This window comes from Manis pentadactyla, chromosome 16 (assembly GCF_030020395.1).
Source record: "Manis pentadactyla isolate mManPen7 chromosome 16, mManPen7.hap1, whole genome shotgun sequence".
Classification (NCBI taxonomy): Eukaryota; Metazoa; Chordata; class Mammalia; order Pholidota; family Manidae; genus Manis; species Manis pentadactyla.
The window spans coordinates 19,503,692-19,530,454 of record NC_080034.1 but is presented as its reverse complement, the minus strand read 5'-3'; the positions used below and the strand labels follow the sequence as shown (position 1 = coordinate 19,530,454).

Here is a 26,763-nt window from a genome sequence, read left to right as displayed (position 1 = left end):
TGTGGGCAAGGAATTTGAAGTGAAGTCTAGATGAGATAATAGATTTTGAAAGGCAACATAGCCAGAAAATGAAGCCTTGTGAGGGAGGAGATTCCTAAACACTCTGATCTATAATAATCTGAACATACTGTTTTCCTAGTAATGGTCTTTTGGGGTCCTTTTTAGAAAGCAATGGAATTCCAGAAAACTTTACTCTTTACTTTTAGAATTGCATTCCCTATATGTGTCAATCTCAATATCACCATACGTTAAAAAGCTACCCTCTTTTTTCCCTCCTTCATGGTACTGAACGCATCAGGGTGCCTTGCTTGAACATTAAGTTAGAAGAGGCCAACTTTAACTTCACAGAAGACCGGGCATGCCAAGCAATTGTCACTAAAAAATCTACAACCATTTCTATCTTCCTTGAAGTGATATCTCACACTCAAATTAGGAGTTGTTTGGAAAAAAAAATCTAAAGGGATCCCCTGGTTATAATAATAAAAATAAGTATCAATACATTATTGTTGACAGCTATAAGGTCATCTGGGTGTTGTTATTTTAGACACAAGCTATGAGAGGTTTTTGATAATGGAATTTTATATGATAGAACTAAACTTCATAACACTGCAGATTTTGTTGCTTTTTGAGGGTAGAAATATAAGATGAGATTTGATATGAATTCAGTCTGCACTGCACTTGGAAATGCTGCCTATTCTTGCTCAGCTGTGTGTTGGTGTTCCTGCTTAACTGTTAGTCATCAATGCCTAAATGGGCTGAGCTCAGGGGCAAAAATGTACAGGCATGAGATGTGCACCATGCTAGGGGCAGACACAGGAAGTAGTTTCAGCTTGGCTCAGCCCAAAGTGGACTAAACTGTTCATGTCCCCCGCAGAGATAACCCACATGTGAGAAAATACGCTGAAGTAGTATATGTATTATCATTTCATTCATACACTGAGCCCCAGAAGGATTAAGTGACCTCTGAAAGGAATACACCAAAATACCAGGGCCAAAGCCGGAACCCAAGTTTGGTTGTCCTTGAGTCCAAATCCAAAACTTTCTTTTCTTGACCATTCTGCTTTAAATGAGATCACTGCAGGTTTGTTATTTATATCCCTGTATAATGTATAAGGATGTCTTCTTTCTTTTCCTTCCTTCCTTCCACCTTCCCTCTTTCTCTTTCCATCTCCTCCCCTATCCCTTGCCCCTTTCCTTCTCTCTTTCTGGAGCTTTGAAACATTTTGGGCAGAGTTGTTAGTCTCCCCTCCCTTTTGTTTGTTTGCGATAATGCCAACTCCCCCTTCTCTCCCCTCCGGTGTTCCCGAGAGCAGCTGCTGACAGAGACTCCACTTTCCCAGTCAGTTGTGGTTCCTGCCTCCTGGCGGGGAGGAAGGGACCCACAACATACCATCCCTGTAATGACATGCCAAGAGGTACCATTTATGGTGAGAAACAAGGAGCCCTGACCTTTTCTGGAACTATCATCCTTCCCTTCACCAGCACGCAATCCATCTTACCCAGTGTTTCATCTCATTTTCCTCATTCTGATTGAACATCATCATTTTTGAATGGACTGTTATCACTGTCTCTGTGAATAAATGGGATGTGAATACCCCCGAGGATCCCACTCATTAAAGCAAACTTTCTTCTATGCTATAAAAGGAAGAAACATGATTGCTGAATATTAATAGCCCACTAGAGATTAGAATTTAAGATTAGACAAGATCTGCCTAATGCATTTATTATTCAAAGGTGAATGAAGGAGAGGGGCAGAGCAAGGAAATAATTCAGAGGGGAAACTAACATACATTTAGTGCTTATTTTTTATCTGGTAGAGAAGATTTTCTACTCATGAATTTCAATTTATGGACTCTTACTATGAGAACAAATTATGCTGCAATTAAAAGTGCCCACCACTGATAGATGGGGTTAGTAGTAATGTTAGGTCATTTTAGTCATTGTATTTCTTGAGTCATAGATAAGAAGTCTGCCATGCATGTGTTAGTGTTGAAATAATTTATGATCATGATTAATCCCATTATTGCAGATAAGTGGAAAATAAGTGCCAAAAAGAAAAGACATGATGGGATGGAAAGTTGAGATAATTTTTATAAATTAAAAGTAATAAAGAAATGGATGAGGATTGCACAACTGTATGGAATGACTCATTTTTCATTAATAATGAATCCAAAGGACCTATCACAGATCATGAAATACTTGAAGGCCCTATGTCTGTACCATTGAAATGCAAAGGCAAGAGATGAGGAAAAGTGTTGGAAAAAACAGTTTTTGAGTGTGTGACCCCAGCAGTTGCTTTTCAGCCTGACCCTATCTCGTTCCATACCAATGGAATCATAATTTCTTGGGACAAGATCTAGAGACAGGCTTACTTCTATGTTTTTATAATTTTTACTTTCAGGTGATTCTAATCTGAAGCCCCGTGTGTGAAACACTGGGTTAGGAGTTCAGAAGTAAGGTTATGGGTTTGTAAATCAAAGGGCTTTTAACCATTGACTGTATTGTAGATTTAGGATGAGTGCCCCAAGCTAGTGGAGATTCCACATGCTCAAAGCTCCTTGGAATTTTGCATGTTAAAACCAGTGATGAGGCCGTAAATGTTATTGCCCTGTGCTAAGAAGTCTGCTTTCACCTGCGTAGAGATAATTGAGAAAGTGGTTAATTTATTCACACATTTTTAATACAGATAAAACAGTCATGTTTTGAAAAAGATTCCTAATTGAATATATATCAGCAAATCGGACAAGATTATGATTAGTTTTAAGTGATATTAGGGGAAATGAATCCAGGACCACAAACTGAAGTCTAGGGAGTCCTTTTAGATTTTAAACACACTGATTTAGGAGTGGTCTTTTGCAAACTAATCCTTTGCAAGTAAGGGAGCTTTTGCATGGTTCCAGTACTTTTTCCTAGATTTCTTTATTTAATCCTCAAAACAACTCTATAAATTGTTTTACTACTTATTTTGGTATTTGAGTTAACCAAATTATAAGAAGATAATTAACTTGACCAATGTCACATGGTTATTAAGGAGTTTTGGTCTGATTTTGACTTGAATTCAAAACTAAGAATCATTCTGATATAATATGGTGTCTCATAAAACAACACAAGGAACTTTTGGAATTTTCATATAGATTATGAAAAAAATGATTTAAAAAACTTTGAGTAAGACATGTGAGGTTCTAAAATAAATTCTTTTGTAAAAACAATTACAAACACATTTAGACTATTCATATATCTTATAGCATCATGCTTCAGCCCTAACTGATGATGGGTGGGTAATGTTACCCACATTCATGGCTTTTATCACCAACTGTATATTGATGGCTTCCAAATCTATACTCTAGAAAAGATGGAAGCTAGTTTCTTACTAGACATCTCCATCTATCTGGACAACCCACCAGAAAACCAAGCCATAGATTCCAAACTGAGCTAATTTTTGCCTTCTCTGTAGGCAAAGAGCTCTGTTAATTCTCCTAGAGCTAATGCCAGTATCTGGTCATTCATGCAAGATCATCTAGAACTTGCCCAAGGCACTCCCTATTTCTGTATCCCCACATCCAGTTAAACATGTTACAAGTATTACCTCCTTATATCTCTATAACTTAGCTATTTCAGAACTACTTCTCAAGGGCAAGTTCTCATCATCTTTTGCCGAGACAATTGTCGTAGTTTCCTGAATGATCTCCCAGTCTCCAATCTCATCTTCATCCAGTTCATCCTCTATTTGCTAACATAATGATCTATCAAAAAATGCAATCCTGACCACAGCCTTGTCTTGTTATGACTATGGAATAGCTTCCTGTTTCAAGGATTCTTTAGTTACAGATGACAGTTGCTAACTCTGGTGAATTTAAAATTCTTCCAAAAGGATATTTGAAGAATGTCAGTATTCACAGAAATTCAGGAAAAACTAGACTGTCAGGGATCTTGGTCAGTTCTGGGAAGAAAAGTATCTGAATGATTCACCTTTGTCTCTTTTGTATACCAGTCACTCCACTCAAGATCCAAATTCTGAGGCAGGAGTGACTGGCTCAGCTCATGCCATCTGAGACCTCCTGGAAGTGGTGAAGGTGAAGACTGGACTGATGCTTTCACAGGACTGCACAGAACGGGGAAGAGCAGATCCCCGAAGGAAAGATTCTGCTCTTACTTAAAGAATTGTTGGGTGAGTGAAACCCACAACTGACTCCCATTCCTTTTTATTTTTGAAGTGAAGTCTATGCTCAGTATATTCTTATCATTCAAGGTCCAAAATATTCTGGCCTCTACCAGTTTTTCAGATAGGTTGTATGTTACATTCTGTTTTGCAGTTTAGAAAGTCTACTTTCTGTGGCAAATACACCGCTTTTTCTTTAATACTCATCTGAAATGACATTTCCTTAATGCTGTCTTCCCTAAGTCCACCAGAAATGATTGACTACTACCTCCTCTGTGCTCTCATTACAGCTTCTGCATTTCCTTGTAATAACATTTATCAAGGCTAATGGCAGTAATTTCTTTATAAATTGGCTTCCCTGCTATACTAAATTGTTCCTTAAGGATTAGGATTAGGGTTAGGTTTTATTAATCTGAGCATTCCCAGAATATAGCAGTGCCTGGAATGCATTTGTAGTTCAGCACATATTTTTTTGAGTAAAATAATGAGTGATTAAAAACGCTTTCATCAACACCTTGTGCTGCTAGAAGCATATTAATAGAAAGATGGCAGGCCAACTTCTTATTTTCAAGTGCCTCATGTGAAATAAAACATTAAAAATTTTTTATAGGCTCTAGAGGTAACACTTTGCATTCCCCATTGTTTCTTGTTGTGGATAAAATGAGAGTTCCTGTGGCCAGGATTCTCACCTGGCCATGGTTGACTAGCTCACTGCACACCTGTGGGCAATACATGGCTGTTGACTATAAAAAGAGCTCCGCCCAGTGCTCTGGGCACAACACAGTGGCAGTGCTGCAAGGCTGCAGGAGAGCAGAACAGAGGCTGGAGTGGTGGCAGCACCCAGGACAGAGGCCCAGAGGACGGCTGTGCGGGATGACTGTGCAGAGTGGCCCGGAGGACAGCAGTGAGGACAGAGGGGCCCAGAGGCAGAGACCAGCTTGCTGCACACAGACTTGCTCTGAGTGAATGGGATTTTAGTGACTGACCTGCCACCTGGAAATAAAGTTGGGTATAACCCTTTCACCCCAAGAACGTTTTGCTGTCAACTTCTTTAGTCACACTGAATCCAAAGCGAACTTGCCTGAAACCCATTGGCAAGACACTTGTTTAAATATATTGAAATTAGAATTTTGATGGGAAAGGAAATCTTTGTTTCTCATATGTACAACTGTTCCTCTAATAATTCTTTTCCCTTTAGCTTTTTTTCCATTGTAATCTTTTACTGCTCATTTGACCTTCATGTGTTTTCCTTCATTTTTTTCTTTTTAGGTCTTGTCTTTATAAGGTTTGAATGGCTTCCTCCCCTGTCCCCATCAAGGTAAAGAATTGTCAACATGACTTCTGCAGGAGGCCATTGAGCCAGAGACGTGGTGGGGGGTGGTGGGGGTGGGCAAACTGGGGCCTTTGTCAGAACTTCCTTCTTCCTTCCTTCTGGGCCCAGACGGATGCATTGTCCTGGCCCATCAGAAGCTTTGCTCAGTGCCTCATGGTCTAAATCTCCATCTGCAAGTGCACACAACCGGAAGCACTGGACCACACAATCTAAAGTTGGAAAATAAAAAATGGAAAGGGATGTGGAAATTGCTATTTCAAAAAAGTAAAAAATAAGGGGAAAGTAAACCCAAAGTACTGCTTAATTATCATGAGAAGTTAAAAGGTTTTGAGCAAAACTGCTAAAAGCCTGGACCTGAGCCCAGCCTCCTAACTATTGTCAGCTGGGGAGCTGTTGCGAGATTCTCTTCTGCTTCATGGATCTACTAAGGCTTTTATTTATTTATTTATTTTCAGTTTTCTCAGCATTGTATAGTTAGAGAGCAAATCAGCTTTAACTGGAAAATGTCCACAGAAGAGGGAAGCTCCACTTGAGTGTTTTTACAATGTACAACCAATTAGTGGAAAACCCCCTGAGCCTCCCCTGGATCTCTCCTCCCTGTTATCCTCTCTTGCAACTCAGGAGGCACTGGGTTGGAAAGGAGCTGGAAAGATTATCAGTCTGGCTAAGGCTAGACTTTAGTTAAGAGGGCCAGGTGAATGTTCAGACAGAAAGGCTGGATGGGGAAGGGGAAATGTGTACTGAACTTGGGGTCCAGGTCTCCATCCCTGGCTGTGTGATCTTGTGTAGTCACTTGAGTGTCAGTCCATCTATAAAAACTAAAATAGGGATAATAATTATAATTTCTGGCACCACAGATGGTTGTAAGGGTCAAAAGAGATATGCACACATACTGACACACAATATATCTTGTATATTATACAGACATACCTATGTATATATACAGACATACATTGTAATTGTGTGTAAAATCATCCAGCTTCCTCTGTGGCCTAATGCAAAGACAGCTGCCCCTTATAATCAGAATTCTCATTGAAATCCTTTATTCAAAAATTTCAACGAACTCAGTGGCATAGAAACAAGAAGGTAGCTTCAAATAATTGATTGCTGGCCAAAGTGTGAAGAACACTTCTTTTTCAGCAAGTCTCCTCCCTCCCCTTTTCTCTCTGTCCCCACCAGTCCTCACCACCTCGTGAGACCATCCCAGACCTCTTGTCAAGGTGAAGGAATCAAGCCCTGAGCCCTCAAAGGTTAGTTAGTATTATGTAATTTCCCTCACCAAAGAGCACTTAACTACCGGAGGACATTTTTGCAGCCTCCAAGATTCAAAGAGGTAAATCCCCTAATGGTAGCATTGAATCCAATAGGATGAATTGCTTTTGGCAAGCCCACCTTCCTGTTTTCTGTCTCCTGCTTTCAAGTTTACATTTTGCCTATTTGAATGTACCTGAAAACTTTCAATTAAAAACATGCATACAATTTCCAGTGTTCAAGCCGTTTTCACAACATCTAGCTAAGATCTTGTGTTAAGAAAGTTAATTATGAATTTCACTCTTCCCAGGGAAAATCAGAAGGTACTGACTCCCTCTAAAGTACCTTGTGTCAATGAGGTTGTAAAAAATCACAAGAAGAGGGACTGTGGCATTTTTCTTATCTAAAATGTAGCTCATCCAAGGAGAATGGTCAGGATAGAAGAGCGCATGTGTGCATCCAACCTTTCTAATCATACATAAACTGCCCAAAATTTTTGAAATAACAGCCCCAGTGTATGTGTGTAATTGCCATTAGCTGTTATCTCAAAGCAACCATTTATTGGAGGTCCTTTATATGATCAACCTTTATATAAATCTGAATCACCAGTAATTGTGATAATTTCATTTTTTTTTGCCTTTTATTCTTTTAAAAATGTTTGTAACATGTAAATCGGGGTTTATTAATGATGTTATTATTGACATTTTTGGCCAGATAATTCTTTGTTGGTTTCTGTCCTGTACATTCTAGGATATTTAACAGCCTCCTTAGCTTTTATCCACTGGATGTTGTGGCACCTCCCAGGCAGAACAATGAAAACTGTCTCCAGGCATTGCTCAGTTTCTCCTGGGAGGCAGAGTCATGCCTGTTGAAAACTGTCCATCTCAGTATACTAGTACATTAGTAGTAGAACTTGCATCAAATGTTTTACTTTCAGTTTGAGATTTCTTTGCAGAGATATTGCAAAGCTTTTATCAATTTAGAGAGGGTAAATTAGTAAATCAAGATATTATAATCAGGGCTTACACTTACCAGACAGTGGTAAACCCTAGAATTTAACTGTGTGCTGTAAACAAGTAAGTCAGAGAACCACTGTCAGTGGCTTTTGATATGGAACTCCTCCTCTTACCTCAGGATGACAGCTACGTGTGCGTAGATATCAGAGATGACCCAGCCAAGAGTAAGGAGAGTGAGGTATTTATACACCAACTCTTCTAGGCATTAAAGGCTGCTTCGGGGATGATGTTAATTCTTTACCGCTTCTGGATTGTTATGGAGTGGGGCCAGGGGCGTAGTGGGTACCGGTCAGTAACTCATAGAGCTGGAATTTCAACCAGCTTGTGAAAAATGGTAAGGATGGTGGACATGTGGGCAGGGTGGCGACAGTGTCTGCTATGATCCTAACAGCCTGGGGGAATGAGATGAGAGAGAGAGATGGAACGTGAAGGAATATGATCGAAGGTGGCAGGCTGAAAGCCGTAGGTGGAGGGATTGCCTGGGGACAGGATGCCGCCTCATCTTCTGAGTCTGGAAGGAAGCTGGGAAGGAAGGCTGGAAATGTATGCAGGTTAATGTGTTTTATGGGAAGGTGTGGGGTTGACATTTGCTGTCATTGTTTCCTTGCTAACCCAAGAGAGGTTCATCCCTAGAAAGGGATGATCTCTAGTAAGCTTGAAAAGCAAGGTTTGTAATAGCTGCAAAGGGCAACAGGAGACAAAGTGAAGAAATAGGAGCAGCACTTAAGAGCTTGGCTGAGACAAAAATCAACAACTTTGTGGTGGCACCAATTTTATGGGCTGGCAGAACATTGCCAAGCAGTGCTTCGTAGATGTGGCACAGGGGCACAGAGCACGAACTGTGGGACCCATTCACTTACTGAGTAAATATTTATTGTCTAATATGTTTCAGGCACTTACTGCTAGAGATAAGATAGTTAACAGACACATTGCAAATAGACAAAGATTCTATGATTTTTATAGAGCTTAGATAGCGGAAACAGTAGAGAGGAGACAGAAATTAAGATCAATGAATAAGATTAGAATATATTGACAATAAGTGCAGAGAATGGAGATACAGAGGGTGGGGCTGGAGAGAGGGTGACATTTTAGATTGGGAACATGAGAAGGCGTCATTTGAAAAAAAGACTTGTAAGAGGTGAGAGATCGATCCAGATGGGTGTCTGGGAGACTTGTTGCAGGCAGAGGGAACAGCGAAGGACGAAGGTCCTAAGGCAGAAGTGTGCCTGGCATGTGGGGGAATGCCAACGTTACTGTGAGGACCAGACCAACATGATGTGCAAGGGGAAAAGGGTTTAAACTGAGGAGAGAGAGAACAAGGTTGGAAGGCCACCTTGCATAAAGTCTTGTAATCCATGGCTTTTAGGTTGATTCAGTGCTGGAAGTTTTAAGGGAAGATGAAGGGTGAGGACAAGGGATGGAAATGACTGAGAACATTGATAAAAACATATTTTAAATGACCCCTGAGAAGGGAAGGAAGTGAGTCTGAGAGCAAGCAGATAAACTGAGAGCCTCATGGTGAATGGGAAGAGAAGCAGCAGAGAAGAAAATCATAAAAGGTAAAGGAGAAAGAGCATACTTATTAACGATAGCAGTTCTATTTCACCTGTGAGATGTGCTCATTTCCTTATTACCTCATTTAAATGTCCCACCCACCGGATGTGGTAGTAAATATTATTCAAGTTGTGCAGCTGAGGAAATTAAGGCATAGAGACTGATGCACTTTCCTAAAGACATGCTGCTGGGCAGTTGTAAAATTGGGATTTAAACCCTGTTAGTCTAATTCTGAGGCTCCTGTTCTTAACCAATTTATTTTACAATGCCAAACAATGCAGACGATTCATGAGTGCTGAAGACTAGACACAGGTCCGTGGTAATTGAATGTTAGGAGGTCATTGGCGACAGTAGGTGGGAGTGTAGGTGCCCTTTGCAGTCGTCTAGTGACTCAGTGGATGGGAACGAAGGAGAGGCTGGGGAATTATGAGAGTGACACCAAGTTCACATAAAATTAAAACAGAAAAAAGATGAAAGAGGTTTGCACTACTTCATAGCTTGAGAGGAAGGTGTCAGAAGGAAGTGAAACAAGGGAGATAAAGTGTGAGTTGATTAATTTATGGAGCACAGTTATGGAACAAGTTTGAAGGGTTGGAATTATGAATTCGCCTTGGAGAGGAAGTTCCTCGTTTTGAAGGAAAATAACTGAGGACCAGAGAAGTAAACTGTGAAGCCAAGCCAGTTAAACAAGAGCTCAGGGACCAGAGTCCAGGTTTTCTGATTGTCAAGACAAGTCCCTTCCACTAGGTCACCCAACCACTCTCGCTGAATCATCGTCTGCCGGTCACTTATCCCCGACCCAAAGGGTGCTGTTAAAGTTAATGAATAAATATGGTACAGCAAAATCCCCTGTGAATGCACAGCTCCACAGAAATGCTAAAGACGTCTTGACCTTTGAGTTTCCTTCATAGCTCCTTCCCTCTGCAGCTCTTCAGCACAGAGTACTGGCTTTTCTTGACTATAAATGGACTTGCAGGTACTGCAGGTTCTGCCTACATTGATGCCAAACAGGGACTCAGGTGGAGAGAACTAAGGTCACCCTCAGGGAATTTTCTAGCTGAACTGGGCTTCTCCAAGTCTTGAAATCAGAATGCTTCTGTACGTAAATGGAGTACAAATGGGAAATCAAGCCAGTGGGCGACTGGGCATAATTTAGAGCAACAGTTATTGATATGACAGATCCTAGCAGGCAACCTCAGGAGAGCCTCAAATTTAGTTGTAGTGTAAGTAGGTGGAATGAATAATTGTGGTTTTGACTTTTGAATTTCCTACACTTGGCTGGTGGTTATTGTAGCCGTAATTTGGGTCATATGTATTCTAGTAGGTTTTTGCTTTAAGAATCTACATTGTTTTTTTTTTTCTTGGAGGCAGGCAGTACATCCACACATAAGATTTTATGTATTTATTTTTATGGCAATGAACTTTTTTACATGATAGGAAATATTATAAATTTTTAACTTTGGAGGAATGACAATGCTCTTATTTTTAACACTTGTATTATCTAGGGCAAACATTGAAATTCCTGATTAATGTTTAACTACGAGAAGTATGCTGAGTTCAAGTAAAGAATAAGTTTCAAGATTCAGGCCACATTGTCTTGATTAGAATTCAGTCACCAAGAAGAAGCCCCAGGGCCCAGGATATTGGATATAACAGAAAGTAGGAGGCATACCTGACGTCTAGAAAATGTGGACTGGATATAAGATCTTAATCTTCTCTTACCTTACCACAGAAATTTGGATGGAGAAACAGCGTTTATCTCAAAGGGAAGTGCAACCAGGAGCTGATTTCACCAGGAATCATGTCATTTTGGAAGGTACTCGATTCAAAAGAGCCGTTTTCAAAGGGCAATACTGTAGACATTTTGGTTGTTGTGAAGACAGAGATGATGGCTGTACCACTCAATTCTATGAGGCAAATGCCCTGTGTTACTGTGATAAATTCTGTGAAAGGGAGAATTCTGATTGCTGTCCTGATTACAAGTCATTTTGCCTTGAAGAGAAAGAATGGCCTCCTCACACAAAGCCTGGGTATCCAGAAGGTAGGCTTTGGAAAAGCATTTACATAGAACTTGTTCCTAACTAGATCTGTCAAACTTTCTCTTCTCTTTCCTTCTTTCCTTCCAAAAAAGAAATGAAAAATGAATATCATGCTCACCTAACTAAATTTCTTTGGATTCTTAAAGGGCTTTGGTTTAGATGCAAGTTACCTACATCATGCTAGCACCTTCAGGAAAGTCCTGGTGTGATGGCCATGAATGCTAGGCTGAATTTCATTTTGAATACTTGCTTAACTTACATAAGGTTCATGAAAAGCTCTCTCTTTGTAAAATGTATACACAACTGGATTCTCAAGCTTTTGGAGTGCAACCTCCCAGGACTCTCATCAAAGTCACAGGCCTGATCATCTGCAGATTTATGTGACATTTTAATTATTGTTTTATGGGATCTCCTGGCATTAGAACCTGAGGCATAGCAATGTCATTAAAACTAGTACAAAAGCAAAATAAAGCCATCCACCTTCCTGCCTTAGTAATACCAAATTGATTCTTTATGTGGATTTTTGTTTTGTTTTGCTAGTCTGGGATTTGTAAATTATTTAAAACAAAGGATGGCTTCATGCAGACTAATTGTAAAAGTCTAAGATGGAGCAAATAAATACAAATAATTCATAAGGAGAATGGTGGAGTTTACTATATTGATCTGATTATAGGAAAATGACTATAGATTCTGAGCCGTCAGTATATCCAAGTTTTGCAACAAAACATACAACAAAACTCTACTGCTACACTTAGATGAGGCCCTATTTTTCTGTCAGCCCTCATGTCAAATCTCCTCAGCAGACATACAGGTTTGATTGGAGATTTGTCACACAAGTATAAATGGGTGATGGTGATTAGAAATTACACTTAGAAGACAAGATAGGATAAACCAGGATTTGGTTTCCTTATTTTAAAATCCAAATCCTGTTTCAAAAATCCTCTATTCTCTATTGCCTCTATTCTCAATAATGATATCTTTGTAAATTTGGGGAAATGCTTCTTAAAACACATACGTATTATGTTAAAATTTCCACAGAATTGTCATTTATCCCAGGCCTTTGCTTTTACCAAAAAAACACAGCTCAGCAAATATTTATTTCATCCGAAAAAGTGGCAGATACTCTACTAGCAATGGGAGACCTGGTGTTTTATCAAAAATTATTTACTGAATAGCACCACTACACCAGGCATTATGATCAGTGCTGGGGTAACAATGGGGAAGAAAAAAAGATAAGATCTTATCCTCATTGATGTGACAGTCAAGCTGGGGGTGGTTAAGATATAATGTTAATGGTGAGGGGGCAGCATCAGTGAGGGAAGCCACCGTAACTGAGATTGAAGAGTGAGGAGAAGTGAGCTGATTGAAGAACTGTTGACAGAAAGGTGTGGATCTGAGGGCAAGGAGCTCGGCTGGTCCAGGATCTGGGAGGAGGCCACTGGAGGGAAGTGATGAGCGGAGGGTTGGTGGCCTGGGACGAGGTTTGAGAGGTGAGTGGCGGTCAGATTATGCCAGGATTTTTAGGTCATATTAAGGATTTGAGATTTTATCCTGTTACGAGAACTCATCAAAAGATGTTCAGTAGGAATAGGGTTGGATTCATGGGGGTTGAGTCTCGATATTATGTATAAACTGCCATGGGTTTGATGTGCTAAAATGTATTTGAGCTTTTCTGTTTAAGAGAAACGGCCCATTTAGACAATGTAGTTGCCACTTCTTCAACCTCCATTTTTGCATGAGGTAGAATGTTTTTAAGACTTTAATTTAGGATCGTATTTTATAGGTAAAATGTATATTTTTATTCCATTTATTATGGAGGAAGGCAATTAATAATTTTATTTAGTAGCAAAAAGTTCACAGTAGGCTATAATTGCTCTCAGAGGTAATTATTTTTCTTTTGTTTTATCTTGCTTATGAAAGAAGCTGGTTGAAAGAAAATAGCACTACACAATATTGAAAAACTGCAAAATTAACTAAAATAAAAAGACAATGGTATTTTATTTATACTAATTTTTTAAATATGAAGTGACTTTTCTCTGAGATGCTGTTTTTCATTCACTGAACTAGTAAGCATTATTTTTCACTTATCTAGTTACATGGTGTTATCTAGTTCCTTAAACTGCAACTGTCCCAAGAACTCTTTTTAAACCAGTGAGTTAAAACTATGTACATTATTTTAGGATTAAATGAAAAAGTATGTCCCTTTTGTATAACCTGGAAGTAGGACATAATTGTATCCCCCATTTCTGATGGAAACTTCCAGGAATTGGAGGATTTCAAATGTCACATACAGAAAACAAGTGATAGAGTTGGAAACAGAACCAAGATGGATTCTCCAGACAGAATCCTTTGGTGTAGCTGATCTTAAGGAAAGAGTCTAGTATAACCGTCTGTTGTGAACAGACCTAAGCGTATTTGATTCTGCACAACTCTTATGTTCGTGTTGGTAGAAAATGTAGGTGAGCCACTGAAACATCTGAATTGCATGATGGTTATTTCCTCTGTCACTACCACATTGCAATGAAGACAAGTCATAGTCCAAATTCTGCCGCACATACTGACAGTTACAAAATAAATATCGGTAAGGAGACACAAACCAATTCATACAACCTCTGTAAGCTTCATGAAGTCACAAGTCCCTATCCTTTCAGATGTTCCCACATCTATCCTGCATGAAAAACTTACTGGAGGCACATGTGATAATATTACAGAGGTAGAAACTCTGTTACATTTACAGTGGGTGTCAGGGTATGAGAAATCCTCCTACCCACTGGCTGAACACAGGACCTCCTAGTGATCAATCGAGGACACCAGCTCTAAGAGTAAAAAAACTTTTGACCTTAAGAAATACATATAAACTGTGGGATAAAGACTGGCATGAAATTTTAAAATATTTTAGCTTATCTACATAAATTGGATAAAATTAATTTAACTAGTAAGAACGGATTGCTTATATCCATTATGCTGATTAACAAGCCACTAATTTTACCAGTGAAAGCCCATTTCTGACATTTTTACTGATGCTCAAGTGCTCATCAAAAGACAGATAATAGGGACCCTTGTAGCAGCTGTCCTGCCTTTCAGAGTGAGTGCTGCTGACTACCCCTGGGATGTGGACTCCTGATCAGAGCAAGTAATTGCCTTTTCTGAAGTGAAGTTTAGACTGGCACAGATATTACTACACATTATGATGAAGTGTTTAAAATAAATCACATTATATTATCATCTTTCTTCATATCAATAGACTATTTCACTCTCCAAATATCTGATTTGCTTAATTTTGTATTAATGGCTATTAAAGGTGCAAAACTCCCTTAATTTCAAGAACCACCACTCGTTTTTGTTTATCAAGATGCTATATGTGTAACTGATTTACTCACTCTGAGGTGCTTCACACACATATTTCACTGAGAAAAATTAAGCCACCGGGTATTGTCCCGTCTCTCCATCGTCATCATTTTCGACCTACCTTCATTTGGTTTGTGATTACATGAAATCAGTCCCTCATCGTCAGCACTGAATCCCAGCCTCTCTGTCTTTCCAAGATCTCCGCCTTTGCCATTGTATCTCTCCTTCCTTCCCTCCCTTCCTCTTTCTCCTTCTCTCCTTCCTCTTCCTGTCTCTTTTCTTCTCTTTTTCTCTAAAGCATTGTTTTGCAGCCCCCTGATTTCTTGGATCAACTATCAATTTACAAAATTTGTTTTGTAATTTTGCTCCCAACTTTGAAAAAGCCCTCCCTTGATGACTTGTGCTTAACCAGCTATTATCAGATTTTCCTTCTTCTCCTAAATGGCAAAATACCTGAAAGTCTCAAACATTTGAGGAAGAAACGTTTTGCTTCCTGACTTCCAAGTCTCACATAGACCATCCCTACAGGGTGTCATTCCTGCTACCTCACCGCAGCCTGCCTTGGCCTGGCTGTTGACCTCTTGCAGAACACCCACTGCATTAGCCAGAGGTCTGCTCTCCTTTCTCGGACCTCTCAGCAGTGCTCTACACAGTTGGCCAAGTCCACTGATGTGAAATACTTTCTTCTCTGGCTTTCTAAGGCTCTACCTTCTCCAGAATTCCCAACTTCCTCAAAGGCCGCTCCTCCCAGTTTCCTCTTCTGAATGTTGCCTGGAGTGTTTTGAGCTCAATTCTGGACCTCTTTCCCTTACTACATACACTCTCTCAAATGGACTCTTTAGTTTCAAGGCTTTAAAAATTATGTATGTTGCTGGCTCTCAACTTCAGCCTTGACCTAACTGTGGACTTCCACACTACCCTACGTGACCTTCTCCATTAGAATGTCTAGATTAGATCTAATCTAAATCTAAAATATGCAGATCAGAACTCTTGATTTCTTGCCTCAAGCTGGTTTCTTATTCCTATAATAGTTTCACTGCCCCTCTGTTGCTCAAGCCAAATTCCTAGTGAAACATCCTTGATTCCTCATTTTCTTATTCCCCAAACTCAATCCATGAGCAAGTCCCACTTGCTTGACCTCCAAATGTTGTCCCTCTTTCTCTCTTCATCCTTACAGCTATCACACAAATCCTTTATTCCCCCAGAAGCCCCGCATAGTCAGCACAACAGGAGTGATCAGTGCAGAGATTAGGGCAGAGAAGAGACATTTGGGGTATGGCCTTATAGGTCACCATAAGAAGTTTGGGTTTATTCTAAACTGGATGGGGAATAACTTGATGTGAAGCAGAGAGTGACACAATGCAGATTTTAAAAGATCTGTCTGAATGCTCTGTAGGGAATGAGGGGTGCCCCGGAGTTGGGAAGGAATGTAGGAAAGGAGTGGGCTATGGCTTGGTGGTTTGCAGAAGCCAATGCTCCCCTTTGTTTGCCCCTTGACCAGGCTTGGGTGAACTGATTGCGGTTTTTGTTCAAGAGGCCAGCTCTCAAGTGAGATTACAGCAAATTTCTTTTCTCACAGTCAACTCTGACTTGATATTAAGGAAGGATGACCGAGAAATGGAGCTTTTGCTAACACTAGATTAGTACTAATGATTTGGGGGTAGTTTTGGTAATAGCATAGCATTCTCTTGACTTCAAAATTTTTAGCTGGAGTACAGGTCAGAGAAAGAATAGTATTTTTTCCTTTAGACCCTTTGTGATTTCTGTCCCCTTTATGTATGTAACTGGTATGTTGGACAGACAAGATTAAAGGGGTATGATTAAAAATCAGCTTTGATGTTGTGTCTCCCCCACCTCCCTGCCTCCCCATCAACTCTCTAATTAAAACTCGTCGGGGAAGTACTTCCCTTGATTTGAATGAAAACTTGAACTGATGCAGGAGTTTTCTGTTGCTCCTAGGTAATAAAAACAATTCCAGCCTTGCTTTAAGGTACACAAACACAGTGTACATTTATTTATCAAAAGTCCTGGGTAGTAATTAAAGCTCTGAACTTTATTTAAAGTTAAATCTTTCCCCTTCCCCGAGTTAGCTACACAAAGAGGCCCGTGGTCCAGGACAGGAGTCATTTCCTTCTCTCTTCCCATGATTGAGGAATGTCAAAAAGCCGTGAGAAAAAGGCTGAATACATGCAACTACATAGAAATTTTAGATTCATTAAGCAAAATATTGAATTTAGGTAACAGCACATGCTGACAAGGGGTAGTTGTTAAATGTTTCCTATGGCGCAATTTTTTGACAAACCAGAGGGATGCTAATTCCACAAGTGACTTTTTGACATTGCAGCTAGTAGTTAAACCGGCTCTTTGGAATGCTTTCTAAACAAGTAGATTTTCTCCTATGATTATATGAATAAAAAGAGCAGGTTTTTGTTTCATTACGGGCTATTGACATATTCTATCAATTACATGCTGCTCTCAAAAAAGTTTTCACATGACAAAGCCGTGAACTTTGCTGCTTTTGCTAATTCAGCATGAATTGTATGAATTGTATTTTCGAAAGAGATTTAATTCATAGCCAGGGTATGATTTTCACAATATCTTACTGATGGTTTTCATATGATCATAATTCATCATTGATCTCCCTTGAATAGTTTTTATAATCTGGTAAACTAGTTAACGAGTTTCAGTTAATAGTTGAGGAACATTTGGATTTGAGACTCAAATGACTATAGTCTTATTGGTTTCCTGAATTTTTCTCCTGATCCAAATCCTGAAGAAAATAATAAAATTTTTCCTTGTAAATGAATACGGTGAAATAGCTTCATATTCATATTTTGGTCTAAAAACTCCTTTCTCTAGTCATATGCAATTAATCATATTCACTTATGAGACGTGATTAGAGTTTTTAAAAAGAGAAATGCCATATATTTATTCAAACACTGTTTTATTGCTTACCTGTTTAAACACATTTATTATTTTTTGAGTGTGCTTAGTGATTAATTCCTTGGTAATATAGTTTTCATGCTTTGCAAATCTTCTCTGTTGGAACATAATATGCAATTTAAAGATAAAAGCTTGTCGAACAACCCCAGAAGCAGTTGATACATCAACCTTGACACAAACCAGATGTGAATTTCCATCAAATTGGCACCAAATATTTTTGCATATTTGGAAAACTAAGCACAGTTTTAAATTACTTGTTACGTTAATGCACTTTATTACCTGATTTAGAATTCTCATTTATTTGCGTGTTGACAGGTTGCCTCCGAGATGGTCAACATTATGAAGAAGGATCTGTAATTAAAGAAAACTGCAACTCCTGGTAATGAACTTAAGTGACACAGAGCTGAATTCTACTGTCTGTATATGTTCTCTTCAAATAAAACGGATATTTGTGAAACAAAGCATCTATTTAAACACAGGTTGAATGATAAGTCAAAAGATAGCTCAATCGGTAGCTTTTTATCAGCATATTTAATTTTAGTAAGTGTTGAAGTATCTAATCATGAATATATCTTTTAATGCTTGAATTTGATGTTCCCAACAGTTGGCCTTCACCATACAGCAGGCCTGCATTAAATATACCTCTTAATTATAAACACTGTTCTATACTACAAGCAAATCAAGTTTCTTCGGACACAGAAACTATATATAAAAACAGGCTGCCTTAAAAGGATTAGAAAGTTTCTAAATACAAATACATCAACTCTGTCTAAATTGTCTTCTGTTTTCCAGCTTCAGAGAATGTATGGACGTTTCATTAGTTAATTGCATCGAGTGGAAGATAAGAGCATATTGAGTGGCAGCGAATGCAAGTGTTGTGGTTTATTTTTGCCAAGAATAAAATAGGCATGTGGCTTATTATTAATAAAAAATGTCTTATGCATTGACAAAGTGCACCTCTGGTTACTCTGGTTACATTTCGGTAAATGTCCTCCATAACAGCCAGGCCACTTTTGTAATTTGTTTATCTTTGCAGCACATGCTCAGGCCAGCAATGGAAATGTTCCCAGGATGTGTGCCTTATTCAACCAGAATTAATTGAACGTGTCAATAAAGGAGACTATGGGTGAGAGAAATCTTGCTTTACAGACTTTTTGGCACTTCCAGTTACTCCTCAGGTTTCCAACAATGTGTTTCCCATCATTTACTTCTAAAAATGGTTATTATTTCAAAAGAAAGAATGGGAGAGACATGGGAAGGGGGAGGTAGAGAGGCAGATAAAACTGGAATACAGAGCTGAACATTAGTTAAGAAATAAAATGCATTAACAAGAAATATAAAGCACTGTCTTACATTGTCTAGGAAGGAGCAGTGTTACGATGTGAGTTCGGAGAGTAGAGGGAGCTTTAGTTTGGGTAAGTATTCAGGCGACATCAGGGTGCAGGCAGGATTGATTTACCCGTGTTAATCGTCTTCCCCCCACTGCTGCTACCCTGACCCAGCCAATTACATGTTTAGCTACTCTGGGTAGAACCTGATCTTAAGAGGGTAGTATTTTATCTTGATGAACCCCCAAAGAACCAGTCCGTCTAGACAATTTCACTGACATGACTGATATTTAACCAATTTCACTTACAATTGAGTCAAAAGGTTGAACCACTTTGTTAATAAAGATAGGGCTGATTGACAGTTAAACATATGAAATAACTGTTTGATGCTCTCCACCAGGTTAATAACTCTCCATTCACATACAGAGAATTGAGATGTAGGTGCGAACAGTGGCTTTCTTAAGGGAGAGGGGTAGGCTGGCTGGTACCTGCCTCAGGATTTCTCCATTGCCAATGATCAAATCTCTATATACCTTTGATAACATTTTCTACATTCTGGAAAAGATTTCACGTAAGAAGATCTGTTCTCCAGCAACTATAAAAGTGAAATGTATTTTTAAAAATTAGAAATAGAATTTCCTTTTAAATATAAGATATATGTTTCCCAGTGCAATGGAGACAGTGAATTTCAATGTACCCGAAGGATTTCCTTGGAAGACATGAAATACAGAAAGTCACACTGTTGACATTAATATTCTTAAACCATTCTCAACTCCTGTGTGTGTGTTTAACCAATACTTCAGGTGATAATATAATGGTATTATAACTATTTCTAGGGAAAGCCAATTACAGTTTTTGTGAATGATATTTAAATCATTAACATGATTTGTGTCATCACGAGAAATTATCTGAATCAGGCTCCTAAAAGTATTCAAATGTTTGAGTAGTAAGCACACTCTTCCAAGAAGCCCTAATAAACAGCCTGCTTTTCCATTGTCTCAGAATCCCCTGAGAAATCCCAGTCAATGGGGAGGAAAGCACAGGTATGAGCTTAGAGACTGTTGGGTGTGCTACGTTCCTTGGAAGGAAGAATTTTCTTTCCACGATTTGTTTATTGTGTGCACCCTCTATTCTTTTAAAAGGCATGAGCTTTGCCTTTTAGTAGCAAACAGATGACTCTAAAAGAATACAAAGTGAAGTGTAACTGGAACAAAAGAAAACATATACAGATCCGGGGGGAAAAAAAGGTATAGCAGACATGCTTTGAAGAAAAGGCGGAAAATTAAAAATTATTTACCAGGGGGAAAGGGCAGGGAACATCCTTGAATTTAAAAGAAAGTCCCAATTCTCAGATACTTTCTGTTCTGATGTTCAAATCGTTTTCAATTTGTGTGAAAGCAGAATCATATTATATCAGTCAGTATTTATTAAGTGCTTTTTAAAAAAAGCTCACATACAAATAAATACAACCATTGCTTTGAAATATTCATTTCTCACATCTTGGCAGTCTTTTAGATCCAAGCCTTTATTTATTCTGCATAACTTCCTTCAGTGCTTATTTATTCCCTGTAATATTTTTAATGCATACAGTATTAACAAAACATGTTCTTCCCTTGTGGCACTGCTGAGGATACAAGTAAATAATTTATGTCTTAAAGAAATTTACAACCTAGCTGAGAAGTCAACATGTCCTAACTTTGTAAAAGGATTTCTAATGATAGAACAGTATATAAATGCCAAATTAGTAGCATGAGTAACAGTAAGTGAGTTAGTGGAACAAAGAGAGATAATTGTTTCAGTTATCTGATGCGGTGCAATGAGCCACTCTGGAATTTACCAGCTCAAAACCACAAGCTTTTCATGTGTTCACATCCGCAATTGGTGATGGCCTTAGCTGAGGCTCTTTTGCTGGTCTCTCCTGGGATTACTTATGTGTCTCTGGACATCTGAATCCTCAAATGGGGCTGAATTGTCCGACAGGGCTTCACTCCTGCGTCTGCTGGTCATTGCTGGTGACTGGTGGGCCCACGTTCCTCCAGAGGGTGGCCTTAGCTTCTCCACATCCTGACAGTGATCTAACAGGATGTGAATGGAAGCTACACAGAGCCCCACTTGTGGCCTCAGCTTGAAAGTTGCACCCATCAAGTCTCCTTTCTGTTGGGCAAAGCAAGTCACCAGGGCAGCTCACATTCAAAGGGTGGGGAAATAGACACCACCTCTTGATGGAAAGAGCCACCAATGACTTGAGGCCCTTTAAGTCTCTCCCATCCCTAAACTTGACTTTTCTTATGAACTCAAAATCTAGTCTATTGGATAAATTGGGCTTGATTTTTCCCTGGTTTCTTAGAATCAGCATACTCCAAGTGGAAAGGACTGTTTGACCTGTCCTTGGTTACTGATATCCCCTCCACCTTGTCAACCAAGCAGAACGTGTGTAGTTTGATTCTTGTTTCCTCTTCACCCTCAGTCACTAGGCTCTTCTGATTCCCATGCTGAACATTTCTTTTAGATATTATTTCCTCTGTTCCTAGTTATATACCAGTACATTTCTTTATCAAGCTTAGTTTGAAGTGGCCTGACTTTTCTCTCTTTTTCCAGCACGAACTAACTCCAGCCAATCTTCATACTTTCATGGTTATTCTTCTAACACAAAGCTTTGGTCCTACTACTCATGGTCTTAAAAATCCCCAACGGCATTCCATTGTGTATAGGATATAATTATATTCCTTGGCACAAAAAGAGATCTGCCCCCAATGCTTCCTTACTGCCTCATATTTTGCATTCTTTCCAGTGTCTGTGTCCCTAGCCCCTCTCGCAGTTTAAGCATTTAACTTATCTCCTTCTCTCTAAGTGTGCTTCCCAATTTCAGGCCAGATGTCTTGTTCCAGAGTTGCCTTCGTTTAAGATAAATCTCTTCTTTCTTATCTGGCCACCAAACTCATTCTCATCCTTCCAGAGTGAGCACTAAAGTCTTTTTCTGTAAAAAAAAATGGTACCAACTTCTTCAGGCAGAGTTCTTTGAATTCTCTACTCTGATCCTACTTTGACCTACTGCTAATAAATGAAACATACTGAAGTCACACCTACTTTTGTAGTCTTTCTAGGGTGTAAGCTCCTTGAGGGTAGGGAAATTTACTTCTACAGCCTCAGTGTTTATGACAGAATATAATGTATAAACTGAGAATGTGCAGTAAGTGCTAAACTGGATAAAAAGGAAGGTGATGACTCTAGGTTAAAGAGGCTGGTGTAAGTGCCTTTCACACCTTCTTGAGCATAAGCCACAGTAAAACATACATTTAACATTTAGTATGCACACACAAATGTGCACACACATACTACATACTATTTTTACATATAAACACACATATAACTAGATATCTAAAAATAGTATTTATTCTCACTATATGATTAAACTCATATTTCCTATTATTTCTCCTTTGTTCTATTTTATTAGTTAAAACACTGATACCTGCTCACTAAATTGATAGATTAATTACATGATCCATGAATGTCTCTGAACTCTGAAAATAACTGGTGCAAAAGCATACTTTACTGATGTCATGATTTTGCCTAAGGCTGATCTTACTAATCCCTTTAATAATGTAATATCTAATATATTCAGAGGTTTCTAAATTGAAATTCCTTGGGTGATTGAGATTGTACTTAAAAATTGTGGCTCAAAGTTGTTTAAGGTTTTATGAACTAACAGATCTTATAAAAGAAATGCATTCACTTGCTAGGGATGTTATTAAAAATTGAGTTGTATCGTCAGTCATTCATAAGAGCTTACCATGTTATAAACAGTTTTAGTGATAAACACAATAGGATTAAATTTATATTTGACTGAAGTATTAAAAATATATTGCCTTCAAGCTGTAGATGTTAAACAAGTAATGATTAAATTATTTTCATCTTCCTCATATTTCATCTCCTATCATCTCTTAAGGAATTTTTGTTGTCTTCAAATTTCAATATTAGATTTTGAAAACAAAGCTTCTTTTTCTATGTAAGAGCACAAAACATGTCTCTAGAAAGTATGTGCTTCTTGTGATCTAATAATAATATGACTAATTGAGTACTTAACACAAATTACCTGATAGAATATTCCAATATTTAAATAAAATATTTCAATTGAATTTCAACAAAATCAATTAGTCCTGATGTCATCTTTTAAAGTGTAACTACCCTCAATTTTTCATGGGTACTTCTTTTATGTGATCAACTTCTCTTTCAATGTAAATTATAAATAAAACATACCCTGTTTAATCTACAAGTACATTTCTGCATTTAATTACATTTAAAAGGAACTGCATATGATGGAGAATATAACCAATTGTTCTTGGACATCTTTCTATGTTGACCAATAGTAACCACACTAGTGGGGGCAAGGATTCAATAATGTGGGTAACTGTTGAATCACTGTGTTGTACATTGTTTCGACCAATATGATTTGTACATCAGCTATACTTTAATTAAAAAAAAATTATTCAGTGAAAAAAGAAGCTGTGTATATTGGCTTTACAACTACCTAATCCCTTTATAGTCTGTAAAGATAACATATTCTTAAATTTAGTCTATATTGATATAGCTTTAGGTTCATCGTGAGTCATTAAAATAATTGCAATAGATCTAATTTAGGAAGAGTGTCTTATATGCCTCACTACTGAAGTAATCAATAATGAATGTGTCATTTATAAAAAGAATATCTAGCTTACAATAATAGTTTCAATTTTGTGAGACTTGCTTCTGAATAATTTCAGAAATATCAATGAACATGCATTTCTAAAAGTGATATTACAGAGCTTGTACATATTTTTCTCTTTCCTCTGTAAGGCAGATGGACGGCCCAAAACTACAGCCAGTTCTGGGGAATGACTCTAGAAGAAGGTTTCAAATATCGTCTTGGCACCTTGCCACCGAGCCCCATGCTTCTGAGTATGAATGAAGTGACAGTAAGTGTTCTCTGATGCATGTATGCCCATGGGATTGTGTGGGTGTGTTCATATGTGCACTCAAAGCAGTTTTACTTAAATAACTAAAATAATGAGTTTTGAACTTTCAGGGTTATAATTTTGTCGTATAAGTAAAAACACCTTTCCGAAATGCTTGTTCATCGTCAAAAGTTTCATGACTTTGAAAATTCACTAATACCCATTAGATACAGTTTCCTGTCTTCAGGAATAACTGTGTTCATTTAAACTGTTAATCATTTCATAGAAATTCAGGTTTCTAATTATTGGTTCAGGGACCCAGTGCTTAAGCAAGTCACTAGTTGGTTTTTTTTTCTTTCTTTTTTTTTAAGTAAACACAGTTATTTTGTGAATTCATCAAAACAGAGTTTTGAGGTCACTTGGGCTATCTCTTATCCCAGGAGGATAAAAATAAATGCTAGCGACTGGAGACATGTATGCTATGATGATTAGTAAAGGTTTATACTCAAAAATCCTCAAAATTTCCAGTAAAAGAACACCTTTATATTTTGCGTGATGACCTGGCAAACCCCTTTGTGAAATTTCCATGTTTCCTCACACTCTTGTGCTTATTGTATTGGTTTCCCTTCCCTTTCTAAGAGGGGTTATCCTCAGATTGTAGGCATATTGCATAAAAAGGGGTTTCCACTCCTCCAGTTCTCCCAGACCTCTAACTCATAGGGCTGAAATTGACTCATGTGTGGTGATTTTCAGGAACACACACTTGCCAGTTGAGATGTTGACTGTCTTCAAGGCCCATTGGCAATGCCAAGGCTTCCAGCAGGCTGCTGGGGTCCAGGGTCTTCACTCTGCAAATGAAAGCAGGTCCTGGCTGCCTGGAAGCTTGTGGCGTCTTGGAGCCAGCAGGGCTGTTTGCTGTTGCAAGACTTGTAAATCCCCAGGTTTCTCATTAAATGTTTAGTGTGCTTTGCTTTCAAGAGATGTGATCCCCTGAGTTATTATTCCAATTCAGATTCCAGTATCAAGGCCTGCTAAATTATAACTAGTATCAGAAAAGATCATAATAGCTGCCATTTGCTGAGTAGTTGCGTGCTAAGCCCTCTTGAAAGCACTTTAATGCATTATCTCATCTAATTCCCACAGCAGCTTGATGGAATGAGTACTGTAATTATCCACATTTTAAAGACAAGAAAATTGAGATGGAGAGAGGTTAAGTCACACTGAGATCCAGAGAAGTGAAAAGTCACCACAGAATTACTGAAATTGCAGAGCCTGGACATCTTATAAGAGTCCCCAGAATTCCAGTAGAATCAGTTAACTTTGGCCAGGTCAGGTTCAAAATGGCAAAGAGCAGAGTTAACTTGATTAAATTACCAGCTTAGATATGTTTTTGGATCTTTCCCACATCAGTAAGATACAAAAACTTTACAGACATGGCTCAGATTCATGGTTTTTAGTGATTTGACTCTATGATCAATTAGAAAAGAGTTATTATATGTTTTTTAATGGCTGCTTTATTTTTTCATTTTTGTCCTTACCTGGAAAAAAAAGAGACAAAATTGCTTAAGAAAATAATAAATTCACCCTCTCTGTAAGGATTGCTCTTTCCTTTGAGGGCCTCAGACAGCCAAATACTCATTTGTGTGTCTATATACATTTGCTCCAGATTATTTCTAACATTTCCTTTTTAAGCTTTAATTTCTGCAACTTAGAATATTTTCTATTCTAGAGAAAGCAAGGTACATGTCTTTCCCAAGTTGCCAATCACCATAGCATAGGAAAAGAAATTGAATTCTAAATCATTTATGGCTGCTGAGGATTTGTTTGCATAAAAGGCACTATGGTGATGTTTAGATGAAAAATCTTAATGATTAGTATTTTGAGAAAATCTAAATGACCTAGTGCTATGAATTAATGTAATCCAGTTGCCAAATAATTCCAGGAAAGCAATAAGGAAGATTCAGCTGATCTGTAAGAGTTCCATTACCCACTCATGATGTAAGGCAAGGAAATAGCTTATTTCTAAGGCACTCTAGCTTGAACAACTGAGGACCTTTCAAAAAGTTTCTAGTATTGAAGCTGTCCTAATATCCAGAGATGTAAGAAAATCAGAAGTATAATAAGTATTTCTAGGAAGAACATGAGGGCACTGTGAATGAGAACTGGAAGCTACTAGAAGAGCTAAACAATAGGTTAATTTCTAACCTGGTGAACTACATATAAAATACCCCAATACATCAAATTGCCTTGAGTACAGTGAAAATGAATTACTTTTTCTGTGGGTATGTCTCTGGATAAGTTCCCACACACACTTTTTCCCAAATTCTTTTTTTGTACCATTTTCAACATAGGATGGTTTTATGTACAGTTGGATAGGCAGTTGCTACCGGCGGTAATAGTTTTCGAGATAAAATGCACTGCACCGCCACCCCCAAACATCTCCCTTTTTTTGATCACATTACTTGGAGGAGAGTTGATGTTCTTAAAATTCTTTTTCCTGGTTGGGAAAGGTGAGCTCTGAGTCATCCTGGTTCCCGGGAAAGCTCTTCTCTTTCCTGGCTGGTTTCTTGGCTTCATTCCTTAAGCATCATGGATGTCATTATGAGAACATCATTAAGCCATCATCCCCATAATGTGTCTGCTGAAAGTGAGTTAAAGGAATATCGATAGATGTACAAAAGTTCCATTTCATGTAAATGTGAAACATTTGTTCAATCTATATGAATCAGGTGAATTGAAATTAATTTTTGTAGCATGTGCTTAGTAACAGTGAAGAAGAGAAATATGTTGATAGCGGAGGATTGGATAAAGGTAACTTAAGGATTTGGGGGGCCCTTCCTGGATGGCAATCCTAGGTGAGG

General features: G+C 38.4%; 1 protein-coding gene across 5 annotated transcripts in view; it reads left to right on the top strand.

The window, feature by feature from the left end:
- Positions 1-10,324: 10,324 nt before the first annotated feature.
- Positions 10,325-26,763, top strand: part of TINAG (tubulointerstitial nephritis antigen) — a 78,514-nt gene continuing 62,075 nt past the window's right edge. For 2 of the 5 annotated variants that reach the window (XM_036916332.2, XM_036916333.2), the window contains exons 1-4: positions 10,890-11,354; positions 17,959-18,022; positions 18,680-18,769; positions 23,809-23,923. In XM_036916332.2, coding sequence (XP_036772227.2) covers positions 11,000-11,354; positions 17,959-18,022; positions 18,680-18,769; positions 23,809-23,923 — 624 coding nt within the window. In that variant the 5' untranslated portion in view covers positions 10,890-10,999. Of the gene's footprint in view, positions 10,412-10,889; positions 11,355-17,958; positions 18,023-18,679; positions 18,770-23,808; positions 23,924-26,763 lie in introns of those variants that run through there. The other 3 variants (XM_057493988.1, XM_057493989.1, XM_036916334.2) reach the window with 3 other exon arrangements.